Source organism: Anabas testudineus, chromosome 3, assembly GCF_900324465.2.
Source record: "Anabas testudineus chromosome 3, fAnaTes1.2, whole genome shotgun sequence".
NCBI classification, from domain to species: Eukaryota; Metazoa; Chordata; class Actinopteri; order Anabantiformes; family Anabantidae; genus Anabas; species Anabas testudineus.
Window position 1 is genome coordinate 428,776 of NC_046612.1, and position 24,098 is coordinate 452,873.

Consider the following 24,098-nt stretch of genomic DNA (forward strand, 5'->3'; position numbering starts at 1 on the left):
CAAAGTTAATGACATGCAATGGTAGAATTTGAATGTATAGAGGAGAAAGGAGAGAGGAGAGGAGCTCAGTGTATCAGTAGAGGTCCCCCAGCAGACTAAGCTATATCAGCATAACTAAGAGATGGTTCAGAGTCACCTGATCCATCTCTAACTATAAGCTTTATAAAAAAGGAAAGTTTTAAGTCTAGTCTTAAATGTAGCGAGGGTGTCTGCCTCCAGAACCTGAACTGGGAGCTGGTTCCACAGGAGAGGGGCTTGGTAGCTAAAGGCTCTGCCTCCCATTCTACATTTGGAAACTCTAGGAACCACAAGTAAACCTGCACTCTGAGAACGGAGAGTTCTGCTTGGAAGATAAGGAACTATGAGGTCTTTAAGATAAGATGGAGCCTGATTATTAAGGGATTTATAAGTGAGGAGAAGAATTTTAAATTCAATTCTGGATTTAACAGGGAGCCAAAGGAGAGAAGCTAACGTTGGAGAAATATGATCTCTCTTGTTAATTCCAGTCAGAACTCTGGCTGCAGCATTTTGGATTAACTGGAGGCTTTTTAAAGAGTTATTGGGACATCCTATTAATAATGAATTACAATAGTCCAGTCTGGAAGTAACAAATGCATGGACTAGTTTTTCAGCATCACTTTGGGACAGGATGCTCCTAATTTTAACTTTAATGTTTCTCAGGTGAAAAAAGGCAGTTCTAGAGATTTCTTTGATGTATGAAGTGAAGGAAATATCCTGATCAAAGATAACTCCAAGGTTTCTTACAGTATTACTTGAGGCCAATACTAAGTCATCAATGGTGAGAATGTGTTTAGACATAGTGTCTCTGAGATTTTTAGGCCCGAACAGTATAACCTCTGTCTTCTTGATTTAGGAGAAGGAAATTGGAGGACATCCAGGTCTTTATGTCTTTTAAGCAGTTTGAAGTTTGAATAATTGATTAGTTTCTTCTGGTTTCATAGATAAAGATAGCTGGGTATCATCTGCAGCAATCATTCACTTAGTGAAAAATGTCTCTTGGTCTGCAGTTTTATTGAAACTACGTTCTGTCAGAGATTTCTATGTTTCTGATTTATTTGACAGATATTTCCTATGTGTCCTGTGATTGGACCATTGGAACAGGTACTGCTGGCTTATTGGACAGCTGACAGCAGATGTGCTAAAGGACAATTACAGTTCAACAGGAGTTATTCCTGAGAGGCAGCACGCTGACTTCCTGTATGTCTTTATTTAAACACAGAAGTCAGAGTAAAGTGGCTGATATTAGATTCACGTGTAACTGAAGCTGAGCATTCATCCACGTGTTCACTAGAGGTGACGATCCAGCAGACACTAACACGATTGATCCTCCTGGAGAGAGCGAAACATGATACAACTGGCAGGGCGACCGGAGCACTTTACAGGGGCCAGGTCTCTCATCACACATCAAACCGTCAACCTAGAGCTCAGACGTCTGACTGCAAGTTGGAGATTACAACATTGCTGCACCTTGGACACCTATTTGAGGAACTGAGGCTTGTTGCATTAAAAAGTTGATTTTGTAGACCAGTGTAGCCCAACGAGACAGTTGATCAGAGAGTTGATCAGACAGTTGATCAGAGAGTTGATCAGAGAGTTGATCAGACAGTTGATCAGAGAGTTGATCAGAGAGTTGATCAGAGAGTTGATCAGAGAGTTGATCAGAGAGTTGATCAGACAGTTGATCAGAGAGTTGATCAGAGAGTTGATCAGAGAGTTGATCAGACAGTTGACCAGACAGTATCTATGCTGTGAATTTCAGCCTACGTCAGTCGTCAGTTTGACAGTAACAGTAAATCAGAGTTAAAGTGCTTCATCGTACTGCTTGCACTATTCAAGACCTATTTTCAGAGAAACTTGGCACCTACCAAAAATGAAAGGCTATTACAGCAAGCAGCAGAGAAACGATGTATTAAATCAGGAATCCCTACGGTTACTTTATAAACTATTCTGAAAATCTGATCAGCTTTAAAATAGCCATAACAATACCTGAAAGGATTGAATTTCACCAGTCAGATCATTACCTGTACTTCCATCAACAAGTGCACTCAGTGACTAACAAACAGAATTGAACCAATCCACAGTTACAGGACTGAGGAAGCATCACAGAGCATCAAGCAACAGAAAAATCTTTTATTTAATTCTAGCAGAAAACAGTTGTGTTGGATGAGTGAAAGCTGTTTTATCAAGTTTGTTGGAGGCAGGAGGAAGTTTATCATATCCAAACTTTACAGGTGAGATGACAGAGAGCCCTTCCATCAACTGAGCTATAGATTACTATGATTGTCATTATGCACCAGAGCCTTTCACTACACCAGGTGAACAAAGTAACCACAGCTAGAAGCAATTTACAACATGCACTTCATGAAGAAACATAGTTGCATAGTTCTTCACTGTTTTGCCCTTTATCGAGTGCTTTTTAAACAGAGTCCAGTCAGTAGATCTGGACTTTCTGCAAAACACTAGAGTCAGAGAAGCCCTGTTCTGTTTCATCTGCAGCGTTGTCCTCCCAACGTCTCCAAACGTGCCTCAGTAGAGCGAGAACGTCCAAGGGAGACGTCAAACCTGCTGCAGAGAAACTTTCTTGGTATAAAACTAGCCCAGTCTTGGTTTATCGCTTCTTCTCGTCCACTTCCAAATAGTCAGAGTCAATTTAAGAGAAAGGATTCATGCAGTAACAACTTTCTCTCTGAAGCGTCCCCGCTGTCGTGTTCTGTAAAAGAGGAGACTCTGTGTCGCGTCTCAGGTTCAGCAGGACAGAAAGGACAGGCACTGAGTCGAGGTGGGACTGAGGTTCAGGATCAGGTGGAGTCTGGATGAGGAATCACGGTCGGAGTGAGACATCTTTCCTCTGCTGGATCTCAGCTGTGAAGTTTCATATTCGTATGTGGAAGTTACTGCAGACACAAAAGAATAAAAATCATTGTGACTGTTTTCATGAATTAAAAATTTAAAAATGTCTCAGAGTGTAGTGAAAATGTTTTGTTAGGTCAAGAGACAACAAACAAACTAGCCCAGGGAAAGAAAAGCCACAGAAAGGACACCCTTTTGATCAGGTATACTCAAAACACCTCCTGTGTATTTACGACCCTAAAGAATGTAAGGGATGATCAGTGACATGAGATACCAGGTCTTCAGGACATGTGATAAGACATTTGGTATTGTATTTGTGTGGGGGTTGTTTTCTTTGTGCCTATAAAAGTGGAACTGTAGAAGACAGAGTCAGAGAACACTGGCGATGTCTTCTCTCCATTCTGCATGTAGTAAACCTGAAATGAATCCTCACGCTGTCGTCTTAGTTTTTTTATTCTTGTGAGAAATTTCCACAAAAAGAGTCAAACAGACGGTAACGACTCATGACACCAAACTGTTCTGCTCTGTGAGACGTCCCATCACAAACTCTGTGTGCTTATTCCTGCTGCACTGATTCATCAGCACAATAGCACAGTTCATGGTCTTTCTCTGCTTTACAGACATCTTTTACTTCTCATCCTTTAGGGATGGGAAGACTCATTGATTCGTATTAATACGAATCAATTTTTGATCCCAGTGGGAAATTGGTTCGTCTGTTACAGTTGTTCTCAACTCAGACAGAAAGAAAAGGAACCACAACCAGAAAAGATCCACATCAACACAAATACAGAATAACATCAATACAGAAAAACTAGTTTGCTCCATTGCGTTCTTAGATGTTCTCTGCATTTATTGTACCTATATGATGTTTTTATTCTGTCCAAAGACATGCAGTTGGATTAAACTGTCCATAAGTATGAATGTTTGTCTCTGTGACTGCGGTGGAAAAGCAGGTAAAAGATCAATGGATGGATTATTATGGACTATGAATTATTATTCCTACATTAGACCAACTTCACATTGTGTCATTGTGTCATTGGATGGAAGCTACTGTATGAGCACAAATCAAATGTTTGGCCACACTACAGGTTTGACATGTTGTGTTCACCTGTGTTTACCTGTGTTAACTGTGTTTACCTGTGTTCACCTGTGTTTACCTGTGTTAACTGTGTTCACCTGTGTTTACCTGTGTTCACCTGTGTTAACTGTGTTCACCTGTGTTTACCTGTGTTCATCTGTGTTAACTGTGTTCACCTGTGTTAACTGTGTTTACCTGTGTTAACTGTGTTCACCTGTGTTAACTGTGTTTACCTGTGTTAACTGTGTTTACCTGTGTTCACCTGTGTTAACTGTGTTTACCTGTGTTCACCTGTGTTAACTGTGTTTACCTGTGTTAACTGTGTTTACCTGTGTTCACCTGTGTTAACTGTGTTCACCTGTGTTAACTGTGTTTACCTGTGTTTACCCGTGTTCATCTGTGTTTACCTGTGTTCACCCGTGTTTACCTGTGTTAACTGTGTTTACCTGTGTTCACCTGTGTTAACTGTGTTTACCTGTGTTCACCTGTGTTAACTGTGTTTACCTGTGTTCACCTGTGTTAACTGTGTTCATCTGTGTTAACTGTGTTTACCTGTGTTTACCTGTGTTTACCCGTGTTCATGTGTGTTTACCTGTGTTCACCTGTGTTAACTGTGTTTACCTGTGTTAGCTGTGTTCACCCGTGTTCATCTGTGTTTACCTGTGTTCACCTGTGTTAGCTGTGTTCACCTGTGTTAGCTGTGTTCACCCGTGTTCATCTGTGTTTACCTGTGTTCACCCGTGTTCATCTGTGTTTACCTGTGTTTACCTGCGTTCTCAGAGCAACACCTGTTTTTGCTCTGCCATCTCTGATTTAGTGTAAACAGCGAAGGTTCGACTTAATGGGAAAATACCAGGATCTAAATGACCTGTGTCTCTGGTCACGAGATTCTGCTCCTACACTGAGCTCTGCTGTTGCTCCATGTTTCTCCTGAAATGGGTTTATGGAATTCTCAGGAAGTAAAGATGATTGTGAGAAGCCCGGTTTTGGTCCACAGTACCTCAGGAAGTCCGGAGCCTTTGAGATCATGTTCTCGAAGTCGGCAAAGGAGAGCTTGTTGTCTCCGTCGAGGTCGGCCTCCTCGATTGCCTTATCGCACACCAGAGTGACCTCCTCTGGAGTCAGCTCTCCTTTGGTCAGCTTGTTCAGAGTCTTCTCCAGGTCCTCTTTACAGAGGAAGTTGTCCCTGTTAAAGTCTGGACCAGAACCAGAACATTAGTAAAAACACAAGCAGTGACGTGACAGAGGAAAAGAGTCCAGTGACCAACACGTTACCGTAGATCTTGAAGGCGTAAATGGTCTTGAGCTCTCTGGGTGAAGTTTCACAGAGAGCAGAGAACATATCGATGAAGTCATTGAAGCTCAGGTTCCCCTGTCCGTCCTCGGAGAACGTCTCCACAATTCTGTCTCTGAATGGGTTCTCCTGTTAGAACAAACAGCAGTTCTTAAATGGTGTTCAGTCCAGACAAAGAAGACGAGCAGCAGAAACAGATAAGGTGGAGAACAGCTCCTTTAACGAGTCAGATCCCAGCTCTACCTTCAGTTCAGGCATGGAGACGATAAGCGTCAGCGGGACTCTGATGTCGGGGTTGTTGGTGTAGTCCAGTGGCACTAAATGTGGAGCCAGCTCACGGTATCGAGTGTGTAACCTGCAACACAGCAGAGGACGTGAAGCCAGCAGAGACTACAAGATACAAATATCTCAACAAATATTCATGGTTCCCAGAGGATAAATCCAGGGATACCTCTGACATTTCCTCTTAATAAGTTGAACCAGTTTTAATTTGCTCAGTGAAACTAACATTTAACATATTCGCACAATGTGAATAATGAAACGATGACTAACGTACACAAAGCAAAGTTTGATTCATCGACCTGTGGAATCACAAACTGAAGCTGATCAGAGAACCAGTTTCCTCCACCACCCAAAACATCCCTGGTTCATTCTGGTCGATTATTCAGCTCAACTGTTAATAAGAAGTGTCCGACATTCAGAAACATTCGGCCTCTGTCATCTGACGTTAAAACCTCATGGAAGAAAGGCGTTTCTGAACTGAATCCATCTACACGTCACAGAAAATGAGACAAGAAAACACGAACACAGCTGAAGTTGCAGCAGCACAAAGACGTTTGTGAAAAGATGGTTGAACAGAAGAAACGTTAACGTTCCTTTCAGTCTGATCTGCTGCTGTTTACAGGAAGGATCAGCTGATGCTGCTTAACGGCTGCATTTTCATTTATAAAATTGCTCAATGAAGCAGCTGAATTCTTACAGATCAGCTCCCGTCTGCTGTGGATCGCAGACATTCAGACGTCAGTCTCTGTTCCTTCTGTTCTGTAGGAAACTTAAAAACATGAAGATCCAGAATGAGGCTCTGCAGCCTCTCTGTTCTCTGATGTCTAGTGGATTTCTAGAGGTTTATTATGTAGGGACATCAGAGATGATGATGAAGTCACACTAAAGCTGTTTTCACACTCTTCACGTCTCACTCAGTACCTCTGCTGCTCCCTTCAGTCTGTCACTGAGCAGATCCTGTAGCTTCACCAGGGTCCTCTTCCTCTAACCCTCTGTGAGGTCCGTCCTGTCTGAAGTGAGCTTTACTGTCTGTTCACTGAGGATGATGTGTCCATTTAAACAGACACTGAGCTTCGATCTCATTTTCTAATCAACTCGCCAGTAACTGCTGAAACACTGTTTTGATAAATGAAGCGAGAATCACCTGAAGCAGCAGCTCTCACACTCAGCGGGCATTCATCATAAAACCATGAGCGTTAATAGCTGCTATAAATCTGGTCACAGCAGAGCAGCAGACGTAACCCTGAGCCAGTGTTCGCTCCACCAACAGACAACCTGCAGCCACACAGAATTGAGAAAGGAGAAAGCAAACAAAGCCGAGGGACCCAGCGGGCCTGGACCAAAACCAGGAGACAGAACCTGGAAGACACCAACAGGATGGACTGACGGTGATCAGAAATCACGCAGTTCCCTTTCCTGAATTTAGTGAATGCATCACCACTCACATTCGACTGAGGTAGAGGTTTGGTTCTCACGTGTCACTCAAACACTCAATTCTGGTTCTTAAAGTCTAAGAACCTGGAGTCCGGTCCCTGGGACCAGACTGGAGGTCTGCGTTGGAGCTACTGAAAATCAGAATCAGCATATCTGGTACCAAAGAGGGAGGAGTGAAAGTTAGTGTCCAGAGAGCCTGACATCCAGCCCACAGCTGACCCACATCACTTCTCTATACGTGCACACACAAATCACTGTGTAGTCTGATACTCACAGTACCACACACGTATGCAGTACTACTACTACAAACACACAGAAACACTTCATCTACCTCTGCGTTACTTCCCCTGTTGAACAGACACAGTGTTTGTGGATTTACTTCCTTTAAAACTGAAGTAATATAGCAGCAATAGAAAAGGGAGGGTCTATGGACTCTGCTGGACTCTGCTGGACTCTGCTGGACTCTGCTGGACTCTGCTGGACTCTGCTGGACTCTGCTGGACTCTGCTGGACTCACCGCAGGATCTCCTTCCGGGTGAAGAAGGTGCAGTCCTGTAAACACACACAGACAGAAGGAGTCAGAGCAGGATCTGAGAGTCCGACAGGATGCAGAGAGTCTGGAGATCAGCCAATCAGCAACAGGAGAGAAGCCCCGCTCGAGTCTCTTCTATCCTCTCTTCTTCTCTTCTCTCCTCTTCTATCCTCTTCCCTTCTCTCCTCTTCTATCCTATTCTCTCCTCTTCTATCCTCTTCCCTTCTTTCCTCTTCTATCCTCTTCTTCTCTCCTCTTCTATCCTATTCTCTCCTCTTCTATCCTCTTCCCTTCTTTCCTCTTCTTCTCTCCTCTTCTATCCTCTTCTCTCCTCTTCTATCCTCTTCTTCTCTCCTCTTCTATCCTCTTCCCTTCTTTCCTCTTCTCTCCTCTTCTCTCCTCTTCTCTCCTCTTCTATCCTCTTCCCTTCTTTCCTCTTCTTTCCTCTTCTTCTCTCCTCTTCTATCCTCTTCCCTTCTTTCCTCTTCTATCCTCTTCTTTCCTCTTCTTTCCTCTTCTTCTCTCCTCTTCTCTCCTCTTCTATCCTATTCTCTCCTCTTCTATCCTCTTCCCTTCTTTCCTCTTCTTTCCTCTTCTTTCCTCTTCTTTTCTCTTCTTCTATCCTCTTCCCTTCTTTCCTCTTCCCTTCTTTCCTCTTCCCTTCTTTCCTCTTCTTTCCTCTTCTTCTCTCCTCTTCTATCCTCTTCCCTTCTATCCTCTTCCCTTCTTTCCTCTTCTTTCCTCCTCTTCTATCCTCTTCTATCCTTTTCTTCTCTCCTCTTCTATCCTATTCTCTCCTCTTCTATCCTCTTCCCTTCTTTCCTCTTCTATCCTCTTCTCTTCTTTCCTCTTCTATCCTCTTCTATCCTCTTCTTCTCTCCTCTTCTATCCTATTCTCTCCTCTTCTATCCTCTTCCCTTCTATCCTCTTCCCTTCTTTCCTCTTCTATCCTCTTCCCTTCTTTCCTCTTCTTCTATCCTCTTCCCTTCTCTCCTCTTCTATCCTATTCTCTCCTCTTCTATCCTCTTCTTCTCTCCTCTTCTATCCTCTTCCCTTCTATCCTCTTCCCTTCTTTCCTCTTCTATCCTCTTCTATCCTTTTCTTCTCTCCTCTTCTTTCCTCTTCTCTCCTCTTCTCTTCTCTTCTCTCCTCTTCCCTTCTTTCCTCTTCTTTCCTCTTCTCTCCTCTCTCTCTATCCTCTTCCCTTCTACTTCCCTTCTTCCTCTTCTTTCCTCTTCTTTCCTCTTCTTCTATCCTCTTCTTTCCTCTTCTTCTATCCTCTTCCTTTCTTTCCTATTCTCTCCTCTTCTCTCCTCTTCCCTTCTTTTCTTTTCCTCTTCTTTCCTCTTCCTATTCTCTCCTCTTCTTTCCTATTCTCTCCTCTTCTTCTCTCCTCTTCTCTCCTCTTCCCTTCTTTCCTCTTCTCTCCTCTTCTCTCCTCTTCTTTCCTCTTCTCTTCTCTTCTCCTCCTCTTCTCTTCTCTTCTCTCCTCTTCCCTTCTTTCCTCTTCTTTCCTCTTCTTCTCTCCTCTTCCCTTCTTTCCTCTTCTTTCCTCTTCTTTCCTCTTCTTTCCTCTTCTTTCCTCTTCCCTTCTATCCTCTTCCTTTCTTTCCTCTTCTATCCTCTTCTCTTCTTCTCCTCTTCTTTCCTCTTCTCTCTCCTCTTCTTTCCTCTTCCCTTCTATCCTCTTCCTTTCTTTCCTCTTCTTTCCTCTTCTTCTCTCCTCTTCTATCCTATTCTCTCCTCTTCTATCCTCTTCCCTTCTTTCCTCTTCTTTCCTCTTCTTCTCTCCTCTTCTATCCTCTTCCCTTCTCTCCTCTTCTATCCTCTTCCCTTCTTTCCTCTTCTCTCCTCTTCTATCCTATTCTCTCCTCTTCTATCCTCTTCCCTTCTCTCCTCTTCTTTCCTCTTCTTCTCTCCTCTTCTATCCTCTTCCCTTCTATCCTCTTCCCTTCTCTCCTCTTCTATCCTCTTCTATCCTTTTCTTCTCTCCTCTTCTATCCTCTTCTCTCCTCTTCTATCCTCTTCCCTTCTATCCTCTTCCCTTCTTTCCTCTTCTTCTCTCCTCTTCCCTTCTCTCCTCTTCTATCCTATTCTCTCCTCTTCTATCCTCTTCCCTTCTATCCTCTTCCCTTCTTTCCTCTTCTATCCTCTTCCCTTCTATCCTCTTCCCTTCTTTCCTCTTCTTCTATCCTCTTCCCTTCTTTCCTCTTCTTTCCTCTTCTTTCCTCTTCTTTCCTCTTCTTTCCTCTTCTTCTCTCCTCTTCTATCCTCTTCCCTTCTTTCCTCTTCTATCCTCTTCTTCTCTCCTCTTCTATCCTCTTTCCCTTCTTTCCTCTTCTTTCCTCTTCTTTTCTCTCTTCTTCTATCCTCTTCCCTTCTATCCTCTTCCCTTCTTTCCTCTGCTCTCCTCTTCTATCCTATTCTCTCCTCTTCTATCCTCTTCCCTTCTTTCCTCTTCTATCCTCTTCTTCTCTCCTCTTTCTATCCTATTCTCTCCTCTTCTATCCTCTTCCCTTCTTTCCTCTTCTATCCTCTTCTTCTCTCTCTTCTTCTATCCTCTTCCCTTCTATCCTCTTCCCTTCTTTCCTCTGCTCTCCTCTTCTATCCTATTCTCTCCTCTTCTATCCTCTTCCCTTCTTTCCCCTCTATCCTCTTTCTTCTCTCCTCTTCTATCCTATTCTCTCCTCTTCTATCCTCTTCCCTTCTTTCCTCTTCTATCCTCTTCTTCTCTCCTCTTCTATCCTATTCTCTCCTCTTCTATCCTCTTCCCTTCTTTCCTCTTCTATCCTCTTCTTCTCTCCTCTTCTATCCTCTCCTCTTCTATCCTCTTCCCTTCTTTCCTCTTCTATCCTCTTCTTCTCTCCTCTTCTATCCTATTCTCTCCTCTTCTTTCCTCTTCTTTCCTCTTCTTTTCTCTCTTCTTCTCTCCTCTTCTATCCTATTCTCTCCTCTTCTATCCTCTTCCCTTCTCTCCTCTTCTTTCCTCTTCTTTCCTCTTCTTTTCTCTCTTCTTCTCTCCTCTTCTATCCTATTCTCTCCTCTTCTATCCTCTTCCCTTCTTTCCTCTTCTATCCTCTTCTCTCCTCTTCTATCCTATTCTCTCCTCTTCTCTCCTCTTCTATCCTATTCTCTCCTCTTCTATCCTCTTCCCTTCTTTCCTCTTCTATCCTCTTCTTCTCTCCTCTTCTATCCTATTCCTCTCCTCTTCTATCCTCTTCCCTTCTTTCCTCTTCTATCCTCTTCTTCTCTCCTCTTCTATCCTATTCTCTCCTCTTCTATCCTCTTCCCTTCTTTCCTCTTCTATCCTCTTCTATCCTTTTCTTCTCTCCTCTTCTATCCTATTCTCTCCTCTTCTATCCTCTTCCCTTCTTTCCTCTGCTCTTCCTCTTCTATCCTATTCTCTCCTCTTCTATCCTCTTCCCTTCTTTCCTCTTCTTTCCTCTTCTTCTCTCCTCTTCTATCCTATTCTGCTCTCTCCTCTTCCCTTCTTTCCTCTTCTATCCTCTTCTATCCTTTTCTTCTCTCCTCTTCTATCCTATTCTCTCCTCTTCTATCCTCTTCCCTTCTTTCCTCTTCTTTTCTCTCTTCTTCTATCCTCTTCCCTTCTATCCTCTTCCCTTCTTTCCTCTTCTATCCTCTTCTCTCCTCTTCTATCCTATTCCTCCTCTTCTCTCCTCTTCTATCCTATTCTCTCCTCTTCTATCCCCTCCCCTTCTTTCCTCTTCTATCCTCTTCTTCTCTCCTCTTCTATCCTATTCTCTCCTCTTCTATCCTCTCCCTTCTTTCCTCTTCTATCCTCTTTCTTTCCTCTTCTATCCTATTCTCTCCTCTTCTATCCTCTTCCCTTCTTTCCGCTCTACCTCTTCTTCTCTCCTCTTCTATCCTATTCTCTCCTCTTCTATCCTCTTCCCTTCTTTCCTCTTCTATCCTCTTCTTCTCTCCTCTTCTATCCTATTCTCTCCTCTTCTATCCTCTTCCCTTCCCTTCTATTCCTCTCTATCCTTTTCTTCTCTCCTCTTCTATCCTATTCTCTCCTCTTCTATCCTCTTTCCCTCTTTCCTCTTCTCTCCTCTTCTTCTCTCCTCTCTACTCCTCTGCTCTCTATCTTCCCTTCTTTCCTCTTCTTCTTTCCTCTTCTATCCTATTCTCTTCCCTTCTTTCCTCTTCTTCTTTCCTCTTCTATCCTATTCTCTCCTCTTCTATTCCGAACACACCACCTTCAGCCCAGCACCCTAACAGTCTGTTTGCGGGATGTCCAGCGTCACCTGATACGCCTCCAGCTGCTCCTCGGTGAAGGTTGTCTGCTTGTTGCCCATCCTGCTCGGATGATGCTCCCATCACACTGCAGCTCTCCGCTGATTCACATCCGTCTAAAATCCGGTCGGGACGACGTGTTCCGGTCCGGTTCGGTCCAACAGCGGCTCCACGCCCGCTTTGGTTCCTCTGCTCCAGGTCGAGATGCGGAGAAAAACGTGATTTTGACGCTTGAGCGTCGAGGAGGCGCCTGCTGCGTTCAGGGCCTGCTCGTGAAACACGCTTCTAAAAAGGGACGTTGCATTCACGCGTCTCCAGCTGGAGATGGAATAAAGAAGCACAGTTCAATTCCAATTTTATTTAATTTCAGCTTTACACAACCAAAACAATTATCGAAGTTTATATGAACAGTGAATGTCTATGAATCAGATTGTCCCCGATGAGCAAGAAAAAACTCCCTAAGAAGACAACAGCAAAAAAAAAAAAAAAAACCTTGAGGGGAACCAGACTCAACAGGGAACCCATCCTCATATGGGTGATTAGTATTATTATAATAGTTAATGTCTTTAAGTTAATGTGGAGTTGACATCAGCAGCATCACACAAACTGAACAGAAACAGACATAATATGAATATTCATGGTAATATTCATTTAGATACATGTTAATGTTAAGCTGACGATAAAACTGTTGTTTTACAATGAAACTCAGAGAACTGAAATTCTTTACGTTTGTCCTGAAATCACAGAGAAACCTGGTTCTTTTCCCACCTCACCACCATCTCTGGGACCTCTTAGACACCAGCCTCGCTCGTCACATTAACTCACTTGTTCAGTCCTGTTTCATTCATAAATCTGGAAACTTTTACTCATTTCATCTCACCCTGCAGAGCAGGAGCTGTAGATGAGCAGTTTCCACATTTCCTAACTACAGAAACACTCACACACTGTTTAATCAGATCTGTTTGCCCGTCTGCAGCTTCTTGTTTTTACCTCCTGAGAGCAAACAGACATGAACAACTCACCTGGAACCTTTACTAGGAGCTTAGTGGCAAGAAAAGTATGTGAACCTTTTGGAATTTCATTTGTCATAAAATATGATCTGATCTTCATCTAACTCAAGAGTATTAACAAATATAATGTGCCTAAAATAATAACACGGGGTCATTTTGACTGGCCCCCCACTTCTTGGTAGAGTACCCACAGTCCCAAAGTGTCTCCATTTGTAGATTGTTGAACTGTAGACTGGTGAATTTATAAAGGCTCTGATATCACTAAGTATATGTAGAATATAGAAGATGACACTGGAACCACAGACTCAGACCTGAGTCTCCACAGAAAGTTCATCCGACTCTGAGCTATTTTGTACAGTGCTGCTGAGTTCTTAGTCCAGTCCAGTTTGTTCAGAGGAACTAGGCACGAGAGGAACCACTCTTCCTTTTTCACAAATACACTTAGAAATATTGTGTTTGACTTTGGTGATGATCACATCATATTTCAGGACTAATTGATAAAGAAAACCAGGAAACTGCACATGTTCACTTGCAGCTGTGAGTGGGGAACAGAGCATGTGATGCACCTGTCGTGGAGCTCAACTCTGTAAAAACAGTGTAGCTGTTTGTGGCTTTTGGAAATATCTGTATACGACTTTCTGTACGTCATTGTCTTATGTTCTGTATGCACCAACTCACCAATACAAGTTTCTCTTCTGTGGAAACCTACAACAAACCTGTTTCTGATTCTGTTATTGAACATTTCACAGATAAGGAACAACTAGGAACGAGCAGACTGACCGTGTAGAGAAAATTCTTTATTCAGATCATAACAGATCATAAAACACAGATTTGCTTCAAATCTCCAAACCTGGCAACCCTGGCTGCCGACGCTGCACTGACGTCACCATTTCCTGTCGTTTCAATGCTGTGTCAAAGATCGTCTATTCTCTGTGGATGTGCCAGCAGGCGGGATTTCTTGACTCTATAAACATGTAAAATAGGTTTAGAAATAGTGAAGTGTCTGTGCATAGAATACAAATAGGGCTTTAAATTAGCAAACACTGAGCACTCCGAGTTTAACGCTCTCCTTCATAAGTAAGAAGTACGGACGGAGCCCGACAGGTGCCAAAAAGCTCGCTGAGCGATATTATCTTGTAAATCAGGGTTTCTATGGCGTCAGAGTGAGACTTCCGTGTTATAGAGGATCTTCGTCCAGAGTGAACCAGGATGGCAGGCAGCGTGTGGAGGTCAATAGTGAGTAAAAAGTGGTTTATTACCGGGTTAAAACCACGAACAGTGTGTTGAACAATGTTAGACTGGGTTTCGTGTGTGAGCTGAAGAGTTTATGTCGCTTTTTTTAATGTGTAGTGTCCCCTGAATGTGTGTTTTTACTGCTTATTTAGCAGGTTAGCCTGTTAGCTGCTAGTGTGTCCTTCAGCGTGAACACTGGGACTGGAGCTAACAGGGCTAACAAGGCTAACGGGGAGTTTCCTCCGTTTTCAACAGGATTAACATGAATTTATACTCGTTTCTACTTTGGCTAAACAATTTGCCACCACAATAATCAGGTTTCTACACTGTTCGATCAGTTCAACCTGGAGGAGCATCTCAGCTCTGGTAGAGAGATTAAGACCCGCTCGATCCTCAGATATAGTGAGCCAAACCAAACTTGAAAATCTACCCATTTAAGGTTATCTTACATTTTGGACCAAATTAGTATCTGACATAAAAGCAGTGAAATGTTTAAAAAGAAGCAGAGTGGCCTCTGGTAAATTCGGTATAAATTAAATGCCCCATACAAGTTTGTGAATAGGGTAAAACTGAGTAGATTCTGTGGTAAATGCTTTTATCACACTAATACAATTGCAAAGAAAATCTGTAAAAACGAAAACACTTATTCAGATAGACCAGAGAACACATTTCAACTAACAGTACTTCTAAAAATCAGTACATACTCAATACATTCAGGTATGGTCATTAAACAAAACTTATTTTCAAAATGTTAGTTTACTGAGCTTCGTTGACCTTCTGACCCTGGTTAGAGTAATTCCAAAAATCATTATCTGAAAATCATGTGCAGATAAATGAGACAATAAGTTAAACAACAGTTTACTGTTTGTGTGAAACGCATGTCTCTGACTGAGTAATGTGTTTTATTGATCAGTGAACGATCAGGTATGTAGTGAACAGTTGCTGAGACTGTGTGTGTGTTTTCCTCAGCTGTCACAGGTGGTGGGAGGAGCAGTGAAGAAACCTGCTCTGTCTACGTTTTCCAGAGGGGTGAGTATCAGACACCCCCCACACTCTGTCATGTTGAGTTTGTGTTTGTTTACCAACTGTTCGATGAACTGCGCCTCTGACACTAAACTAAATCTCAGACATGCTGAACTTTCTTCTACTGCTAAACCTGACGAGGGATGTTCGTCTAGAGTGGTGTCAGTGTGTTTTTATCAGATTACTTTATGAGTACGAGTACAAGTACACGAGAGCAGTATCAGAGCTAGCATCAGTGAATCCCTGTTCTTAGAAGCAGCAGTGAGTCTGCACAACGCAACACATCTCTACTTCCAGGAAGTTAAAAGATATAAATACAGAGTGAGATCAGTCCTGCTGGCTTTACACCTGCATGTGCGAGTCACACATTTTAAAGGTGGGTGGTCCCTCAGTGTGATCTGTAGTAAAGCCTCTGTCTGTCCACAGATTCAGACAGTCACACTGATTCCTGGCGATGGGATCGGACCAGAGATCTCCACCGCTGTCATGAAGATCTTTGAGGCGGCAAACGTGAGTGTGGTCACTGTCCACAGACTGTAGGACAATGTTGTCCTTTAAAAACCAGCAGGTGATTCAGCTGCTTGTCCCCACAGGCTCCGATCAGATGGGAGGAGAGGAACGTCACAGCCATAAGAGGACCTGGGGGCCGCTGGATGATCCCTCCGGATGCTAAAGAGTCGATGGACAAGAGCAAGATCGGCCTGAAAGGTCTGTTGGTGCTGAGTCTTCAGCCGTCAGGTGTTTGTCTCCAAGTCTGTCCCAACTCACCAGTTCTGTCCTGCAGGACCCCTGAAGACACCCATCGCTGCAGGCCACCCCTCCATGAACCTGCTGCTCAGGAAGACCTTTGATCTCTACGCCAACGTGCGACCCTGCATCTCCATAGAGGGCTACAAGACCCCGTACGCCGACGTGGACCTGGTCACCATCCGAGAGAACACGGAGGGCGAGTATAGCGGCATCGAACATGTGGTGAGTGGCCCCGCCTACAGGCGACGTTAATTAACAGTGGTCAGTTAGTGATAAGTGAAATTCAGCGCTCTGTACTAAAACTGTTTAACCTCGAAGGAACATTTGAAAGATGAGAGAAAATCCAAAGTGCGTCTCAACTCTCAGTTTCAAACGGTAGATCACACTGTAGGACAGTTTCCTGACCTAGAGTGTAGGACAGTTTAGAAACTGGTTTAGAAAAGACGCATCCCATGAGTCACCTGTGTGTTTTAGCTAACGTGAGTCCAGTCACAGCCTGTTTACACGTGTGTTGTGCATGTGACACAGTGTAGACGACTAGATGGATTAAAATAGAGGTGTGCTGGTTGTGTAACATTCTTCCTCGACAACGTCTGGGTTCAATTCTGCCGAGACCTATTCAGTACAGGTAACGGCAAGGTTCACTTTCCTTCTCTTCTGTCTGATTGTTACAAAACGTCATTAATGACATCTTACATCGCAGCTTTTGTTCCTGTAGGTCAGGTAGCTGCTGCAGGACACTGCACCTGTTCATCTACAGGGTAAGAAGGAGGAAACAGTTCTTAACCTCACCTGTTCACCCTGAACCGTGCACAGTCATGATGTGGATCAGACTGTGTTCCCAAGTCCACACTGTCAGCTCAGATCAGATCTTGTATAAAACCGACTCTGGGTTTATCTTCAGAGGCTAATGTTTCAGATCAGGATCAGTCTAGTCTTGATCTGAATACAGACACTAGTTTAGATCCAGAACTAGTTTAGCCTAGCTTAGCACAAATAAAGGAAGTGTAACGGGTAGCGGGTGTAACGGGTAGCCTCACTCTGTGGAAGCAGTCTAATTAATTATTACTTTCATGTTTCTTAAATGGGCTAAATAATGACCTGCCAGTTGACACTCCACTGTGTTTCTCTTCCTGCACATTCCCACTGTAAACAGTCCTGTTCCATGGATCCATGATGAACTTCCTGTGGTTTGCATCTTACCCTCCATCCTTCTCTGTCTCCTGTCACCTCTCTCCTTGTCCCTGTGTTCTTGGATCCAGGCCTTTCAGAGGGTAATGTCAGGTGTACATTCCCCTTCCCCTTCCCTGTAAGAGGTTTGGGCCTTTTCTTAAGATCCTCCTCTGGACATGTCCACCTGGTCCAGAACATGCTATTCTAGATTCTATATCTGTTCTGGCCCGGCAGCGTGTCTCTGACATGAATAGAGCCTGTCGGGGCAGGAGGAGCCAGGAGCCCAGGTGTCCCCCATCATCAACCACCTGATCACAGGAGGACATTAACACTGATTCACTGTTTGTATATGTAACAGTCAGGAGTGTGTTCTGCATACAGTACAAACACATACGCATATGGGTATGTAGAACACACTGGACGGTTCTGAGCTGTATCTCAGCTATCTATCTATGTGTTAGCTCAGTTTAACAGCTCTGCTTGTTCTGAACTGCTGCAACTGTCCCATCTGACGCCACGATCTTGAGCTCAACAGTAGAAATCTGGTGATTAGTTTTCAGCTATATAACAGCTCCATGTCTGACGCTGAAGGGGAGCAGTGTCTTCATCATGACATGTCATTATTATTTCTGATCACACAAATCTGAATCAGTGACCATAATCATTAATTAGCTGCTTGCATCATGTCGTAAATGTGGACATATTTACATCTGCATCATCACAGAGATCATGTTTGCATCCATTTTTTTCCACAGTGATTTAACTTAGAGACATTAGAAGCAGAGTCACACGAGAAGAAATGTTTGTTTCCTAATTCAATTTCAATTAAATTTAGTTTTCTTTGTATAGCACCAAATAACAGCAGAAGTCATCTCAAGGCACCTTACAGTGTTTAAGGTTTAAGACCTTTAGTAGAAAGGTAGAATTAGATAGAAAACCCAACAATCCCATTTAAGAGTCATGCACAGGAAGCTGCTGTCGAGTTTTGACTTCATCAGTGTTTTGAATGTTGGTAGTGAAGCTGCAGAGTCAGGAGCTTGTTCCACCATTGTGGGACCACTTTTCTTTGTGTGCTCCAGTGACCAGACTGTTCACTGGTGGTTCAGCATGAGAGAGGGTCTGACCTGGATCAGGAAGTTTAGGTAGGAAGGTGCTGTGAGGTGACCACTCTGTAGGTGAGAGTCCGAGACTTGAACCTGAGGCAGCAGCTACAGGAAGTCGGAGCAGAGACGTGAACTGTGGTGATTTGTGTCCTGATCAAACATGAGACGTATTGCTGCAGTTTGGATCACGTGGGGTTCTGATTGTGCAGCTGGTCGTCCGATCAGTAGAACTCTGCAGTGGTCAGGTTGAGAGACGAGTGTCTGCACGAAGAGCTGGGTAGAAGATCCAGAGGGCTGAGGTCAGATTTAACAGTAATGTTCATCAGTCAGTAAATGTTTAAAGCTGTTGTGATGCGATCAGCCTGTGGTGAACAGCAGAGTATGGGAATTAAAAACTGCTGGAGCAGAGAGACCGTTCTGTCTCCAAGGACATGTCCACACTGTCTGTGAGACAAGCTAGTTTTAAAGCAGGCACGTGTGGTTTGAGTGGTCTTTTTCCTGTTGCAGATTGTGGACGGCGTTGTCCAGAGCATCAAACTGATCACAGAGAACGCCAGCAGACGCATCGCGGAGTACGCCTTTGAATATGCCAGGAACAACCAAAGAAGCAGTGTGACAGCCGTCCACAAAGCCAACATCATGTGAGTCGCTCAGCGCAAAGGATTCTGGGTTTTCTGGAACATATCAACGGTGTTTTTGTATAAACTGATGACACATCTGTGTGATGGAGCGCAAATGAACAGTAATAGTAATAGTTTAGGGTTAATTTCACCAGAGCATGTTTTAGAAATTCAGCATTTAAGTTGTCTCAGCTGTTAGAAACATGCAGGACGTATTTTAGACAGCAGGAGTGTGTGTTGCTCTCAAAGACTCAGTTCTGTCATTTTTGCTTGTTTATTTTTTTTATTGATATTATGAACTGACGTTCAGTTTCACACAGAAATAAAAATACGTTTGTTGCTGCTATGTCATTGTGTGCAGGAGAATGTCAGATGGGTTGTTCCTGAGAAAATGTCGGGAAGTGGCTGAAAACTACAAAGACGTCAAGTTCACTGAGATGTACCTCGACACTGTTTGCCTCAATGTGAGTTCATGAAACACTGCAGTACACTAAGGTATACTACAGTACAGTGCAGTACACTACGGCACACGACAGTACAGTGCAGTACACTACGGCACACGACAGTACAGAGCAGTACGCTACGGAATACTACAGTACACTACAGTATACTACAGTACACTACGGCACACAACAGCACAGTGCAGTACACTATGGTATACTACAGTACAGAGCAGTACACTACGGCACACTACAGTACAGAGCAGTACGCTACGGAATACTACAGTACACTACGGCACACAACGGCACAGTGCAGTACACTATGGTATACTACAGTACAGAGCAGTACACTACAGCACACTACAGTACACTACACTACGGTATACGATAGTACACTACGGCACACTACAGTACACTACGGTATACGACAGTACACTACGGTATACGACAGCACACTACAGCACACTACAGTACACTACGGTATACTGCAGCACACTACAGCACAGTGTAGTACACTATGGCATACTGCAGCACAGTGCAGTACACTACGGTATACTGCAGCACACTACAGCACAGTGTAGTACACTACGGTATACTGCAGCACACTACAGCACAGTGTAGTACACTACGGCATACTGCAGCACAGTGCAGTACACTACGGTATACTACAGTACACTACAGCGCAGTGCAGTACACTACGGTTTACTACATTACACTACGGCACACTACAGTACACTACGGTATACTGCAGCACACTACAGCACAGTGCAGTACACTACGGCATACTGCAGCACAGTGCAGTACACTACGGTATACTGCAGCACAGTGCAGTACACTACGGTATACTACAGTACACTACAGCACAGTGCAGTACACTACGGTATACTACAGTACACTACAGCGCAGTGCAGTACACTACGGTATACTACAGTACACTACAGCACAGTGCAGTACACTACGGCATACTGCAGCACAGTGCAGTACACTACGGTATACTCCAGTACACTACGGTATACTGCAGCACAGTGCAGTACACTACGGTATACTACAGTACACTACGGTATACTGCAGCACAGCAGTACACTACGGTATACTGCAGCACACTACAGTACACTACGGTATACTGCAGCACACTACAGTACACTACGGTATACTGCAGCACAGCAGTACACTCCACTTGTCTGAATCATTCAGCAAAACAAGAACTTGAAAACCAGAACCACAACAACTAGACCCTTTTGGAAGTGGACTGCAGAAACTGGTCTGAGGATCCGTGTTGTGTTTGTTGAACTAAGACCAACATCGTGGTTTACAGACATCTGACCTTTGTCCTCTGAACACTGAAGTTTTACCTCCTGATGTTCTGCTCTTTCAGATGGTTCAGGATCCGACCCAGTTCGACGTACTGGTCATGCCCAACTTGTACGGAGACATTCTCAGGTGAGTTTTGTTTCCGTCTATGTAAAATCTCGTCAGTGTTTTCAGCAGATGTAGTAAAATGCTGAACCTGCTGTGTTTCAGTGACCTGTGTGCCGGTCTGATAGGAGGACTCGGAGTCACTCCCAGCGGGAACATCGGAGCAAACGGAGTCGCCATATTTGAATCGGTTTGTTTTTCTCTTGTTACTGTTAGAAACAAACAAGCTTGATGTGGAGACATTGGTGGTGGGTTCGGGACACGTTTGTTACTTTAGAAAAGACACTTTTTATAACTACTCAAATCTACTTTATTGGCAATGGCCATGTTCAATAACAACACAACACAACCCCAGGTCTCCTACAGAATAATTACTTCCTTACAGCACGTTACATGTACTGTATTTCCAGAACCAACCAGAGTGTGTTTGTGTGCGTTTGTCCTGCAGGTGCACGGCACCGCCCCCGACATCGCTGGCATGGACCTGGCCAACCCCACTGCCCTGCTGCTTAGCGCCGTCATGATGCTCCGTCACATGGGCCTCCACGAGCACGCCAACAGGATCCAGACAGCCTGTTTTGACACCATCAGAGAAAAGAAGGTGAGACTCATGGTCGAAAATGTTAGGACAGGTTTGCTCTGAGACACTGACTGACATCTCGTTACTGGGTGAATCTAATCGGACTGAACAACGATGATGTCATCTCTGTGTGTCAGGTGCTGACGAAGGACCTGGGAGGAAACTCCAAGTGTTCAGAGTTCACATCTGAGATCTGCCGTCGCGTCCAGGACCTGGACTGAAGCGGCAGTGACAGTGTCGCTGTGGGAGCCTCCATGCAATCTGCAATTCTCCTGCCTCCCCCAGTGCCCCCTCCTGCTGGCTGGAGCTGCAAGCGGACAGTCTGCTGGGAGACTGCTGAGCTTCTGGTTTGTCCCACCTGTATTTACCTGTGGTCACCTGTTGGGGTGGAGGGGGCACTGTGCGGAGGCTTCTGCAGCTCACATGGTCTAACATTCACAGCAAACATACGAACAACGCTCACATGACCAAGTTTGGATGGAAACCTGTGTTTAATATATCATCATTATATCAATAATATTAATCTGCTTTATCGTCTGAACAGTTTTGGATGTTTTCTATTTTTTCAACAGTGATCTAGTGGAACCGTGTCTGAAATGTCCTTATTTATTGTTCCTACTGCTGCTGCCTTCAGTAAAAAAAACAAACAAACGAATCGGTGACAGTAGAATTTGTGTTTAATATGTTCATATCACAGACTGTAGATAAAGATGAAACTGCTTTACATACAGTCTGTGATTTCTACACAAACATGCTGCTTCTCTGTGCTTTAAAATGTCCAATCTCCATTAAAAAGGGCTTTTTCAAAAGATTTCACATGGGTTTGAGATACTTTGTCAGCAGAATGTGAAATAAATTCATAATTCAATTCAATTCAATTTTATTTGTATAGCACCAATTCACAACAGAAGTTATCTCAAGGCACTTTACAGTGTTCAACGTTTAGGAAATTACAGAAAATATTTATACAAAAAAATTATATAGAAAACCCAACAATCCCATTTGAGCAAGCTTTAGGCAACAGTGGAGAGGAAAAACTCCCTTTAGAGGAAGAAACCTCCAGCAGAACCAGGCTCATAGTGGGCGGCCATCTGCCTCGACCAGTTGGGGTGAGTGGAAAGAGAAGAGAGAAAAGAACAGCAGGCAATAAAGACAACAACAAGCATCAAGAACATTGGGCAGATGAACTGGATTCTGGAGATGTACAGCTCCAGGCCGAGGATACCTGCAGAAAAGTACAGAGAGAGGGAGACAGAGAGGAGGAAACACAACTACAGGAGAGAGAAGACACAAAGTTAATGACATGCAATGGTAGAATTTGAATGGATATAGGAGAGAGGAGAGGAGCTCAGTGTGTCAGTAGAGGTCCCCCAGCAGATTAAGCTATATCAGCATAACTAAGAGATGGTTCAGAGTCACCTGATCCATCTCTAACTATAAGCTTTATAAAAAAGGAAAGTTTTAAGTCTAGTCTTAAATGTAGAGAGGGTGTCTGCCTCCAGAACCTGAACTGGGAGCTGGTTCCACAGGAGAGGGGCTTGGTAGCTAAAGGCTCTGCCTCCCATTCTACATTTGGAAACTCTAGGAACCACAAGTAAACCTGCAGTCTGAGAACGGAGAGTTCTGCTTGGAAGATATGGAACTATGAGGTCTTTAAGATAAGATGGAGCCTGATTATTAAGGGATTTATAAGTGAGGAGAAGAATTTTAAATTCAATTCTGGATTTAACAGGGAGCCAATGGAGAGAAGCTAACGTTGGAGAAATATGATCTCTCTTACTAATTCCAGTCAGAACTCTGGCTGCAGCATTTTGGATTAACTGGAGGCTCTTTAATGAGTTATTGAAACATCCTATTAATAATGAATTACAATAGTCCAGTCTGGAAGTAACAAATGCATGGACTAGTTTTTCAGCATCACTTTGGGACAGGATGCTCCTAATTTTAGCAATGTTTCTTAGGTGAAAAAAGGCAGTTCTAGAGATTTCTTTGATGTATGAAGTGAAGGAGATATCCTGATCAAAGATAACTCCGAGGTTTCTTACAGTATTACTTGAGGCCAGAACTAAGTCATCAATGGTTAGAATGTGATTAGACATAGTGTCTCTGAGATTTTTAGGCCCAAACAGTATAACCTCTGTCTTGTCTGGATTTAGGAGAAGGAAATTGGAGGTCATCCAGGTCTTTATGTCTTTTAAGCAGCTTGAAGTTTGACTAATTGATTAGTTTCTCCTGGTTTCATAGATCAGTATAGCTGGGTATCATCTGCATAACAATGGACATTTATAGAGTGTTTCCTAATAATATTGCCTAAAGGGGACATATATAAAGTGAAAAGAATCGGTCCAAGCACAGATCCCTGTGGAACTCCATAGCTGACTTTGCTGTGCATGGAAGACTCATCATTAACGTGTACAAACTGAAATCTATCCGATAGATACGATTTAAACCACTCTAGTGCTGTTCCTTTGATTCCAAAGACATGTTCCAGTCTGTGTAATAAAATGTTGTGATCTATAGTGTCGAATGCAGCACTAAGATCTAACAAGATGAGTATAGAGAGTAGACCATTGTCTGATGCTAATAGAAGATCATTAGTGACCTTTACCAGTGCTGTGTCTGTACTATGATGTACTCTAAATCCTGACTGGAAATCTTCATACAAGTTATTCCTACGCAGGTGGTCGTACAATTTTAGAAACTATCTTTTCAAGGATTTTAGAGATAAAGGGCAGATTGGATATTGGTCTATAATTCGCTAAGACCCCTGAGTCCAGAGTAGGCTTTTTGAGTAGGGGCTTGACTACAGCAACCTTAAAAGCCTGTGGTACGTAGCCTATTTGTAAAGACAGATTGATCTGATCTAATATGGACGTGCTGATCAAAGGTAAGACATCCTTGAGGAGTCTAGTCGGGATGGGATCTAAGAGACATGTTGATGGTTTAGAGGAATTAATTACTGAAATTAATTCAGAATGATCTACGGGGAGGAAGCAGTCTAA

General features: G+C 43.5%; 2 protein-coding genes across 4 annotated transcripts; one reads left to right on the plus strand and one right to left on the minus strand.

Annotated features, from left to right (window-relative positions):
• Positions 1-907: 907 nt before the first annotated feature.
• LOC113174113 (calcium and integrin-binding family member 2-like) lies at positions 908-12,262 on the minus strand. 3 transcript variants are annotated; one of them, XM_026377826.1, is made up of 6 exons: positions 11,760-12,262; positions 7,477-7,511; positions 5,487-5,598; positions 5,225-5,372; positions 4,950-5,145; positions 908-2,915 (listed from the first exon to the last, which is right to left on the minus strand). In XM_026377826.1, exons 1-6 carry the CDS (start codon positions 11,808-11,810, stop codon positions 2,894-2,896), a joined length of 564 nt encoding a protein of 187 aa, XP_026233611.1. In that variant the 5' UTR covers positions 11,811-12,262; the 3' UTR covers positions 908-2,893. The 3 variants fall into 3 exon arrangements, with proteins under 3 accessions (XP_026233611.1, XP_026233609.1, XP_026233612.1); XM_026377824.1 differs by lacking the exon at positions 908-2,915 and having other exon boundaries at positions 4,610-5,145; XM_026377827.1 differs by lacking the exons at positions 908-2,915; positions 11,760-12,262 and having other exon boundaries at positions 4,610-5,145; positions 5,800-7,669.
• A 1,619-nt stretch (positions 12,263-13,881) lies between these two features.
• LOC113174112 (isocitrate dehydrogenase [NAD] subunit alpha, mitochondrial-like) lies at positions 13,882-21,912 on the plus strand. Its single transcript, XM_026377823.1, has 11 exons — positions 13,882-13,994; positions 14,961-15,020; positions 15,441-15,524; positions 15,608-15,722; positions 15,799-15,986; positions 18,548-18,681; positions 19,022-19,124; positions 20,476-20,540; positions 20,622-20,706; positions 20,965-21,117; positions 21,234-21,912. Exons 1-11 carry the CDS (start codon positions 13,968-13,970, stop codon positions 21,315-21,317), a joined length of 1,098 nt encoding a protein of 365 aa, XP_026233608.1. The 5' UTR covers positions 13,882-13,967; the 3' UTR covers positions 21,318-21,912.
• Positions 21,913-24,098: the final 2,186 nt, after the last annotated feature.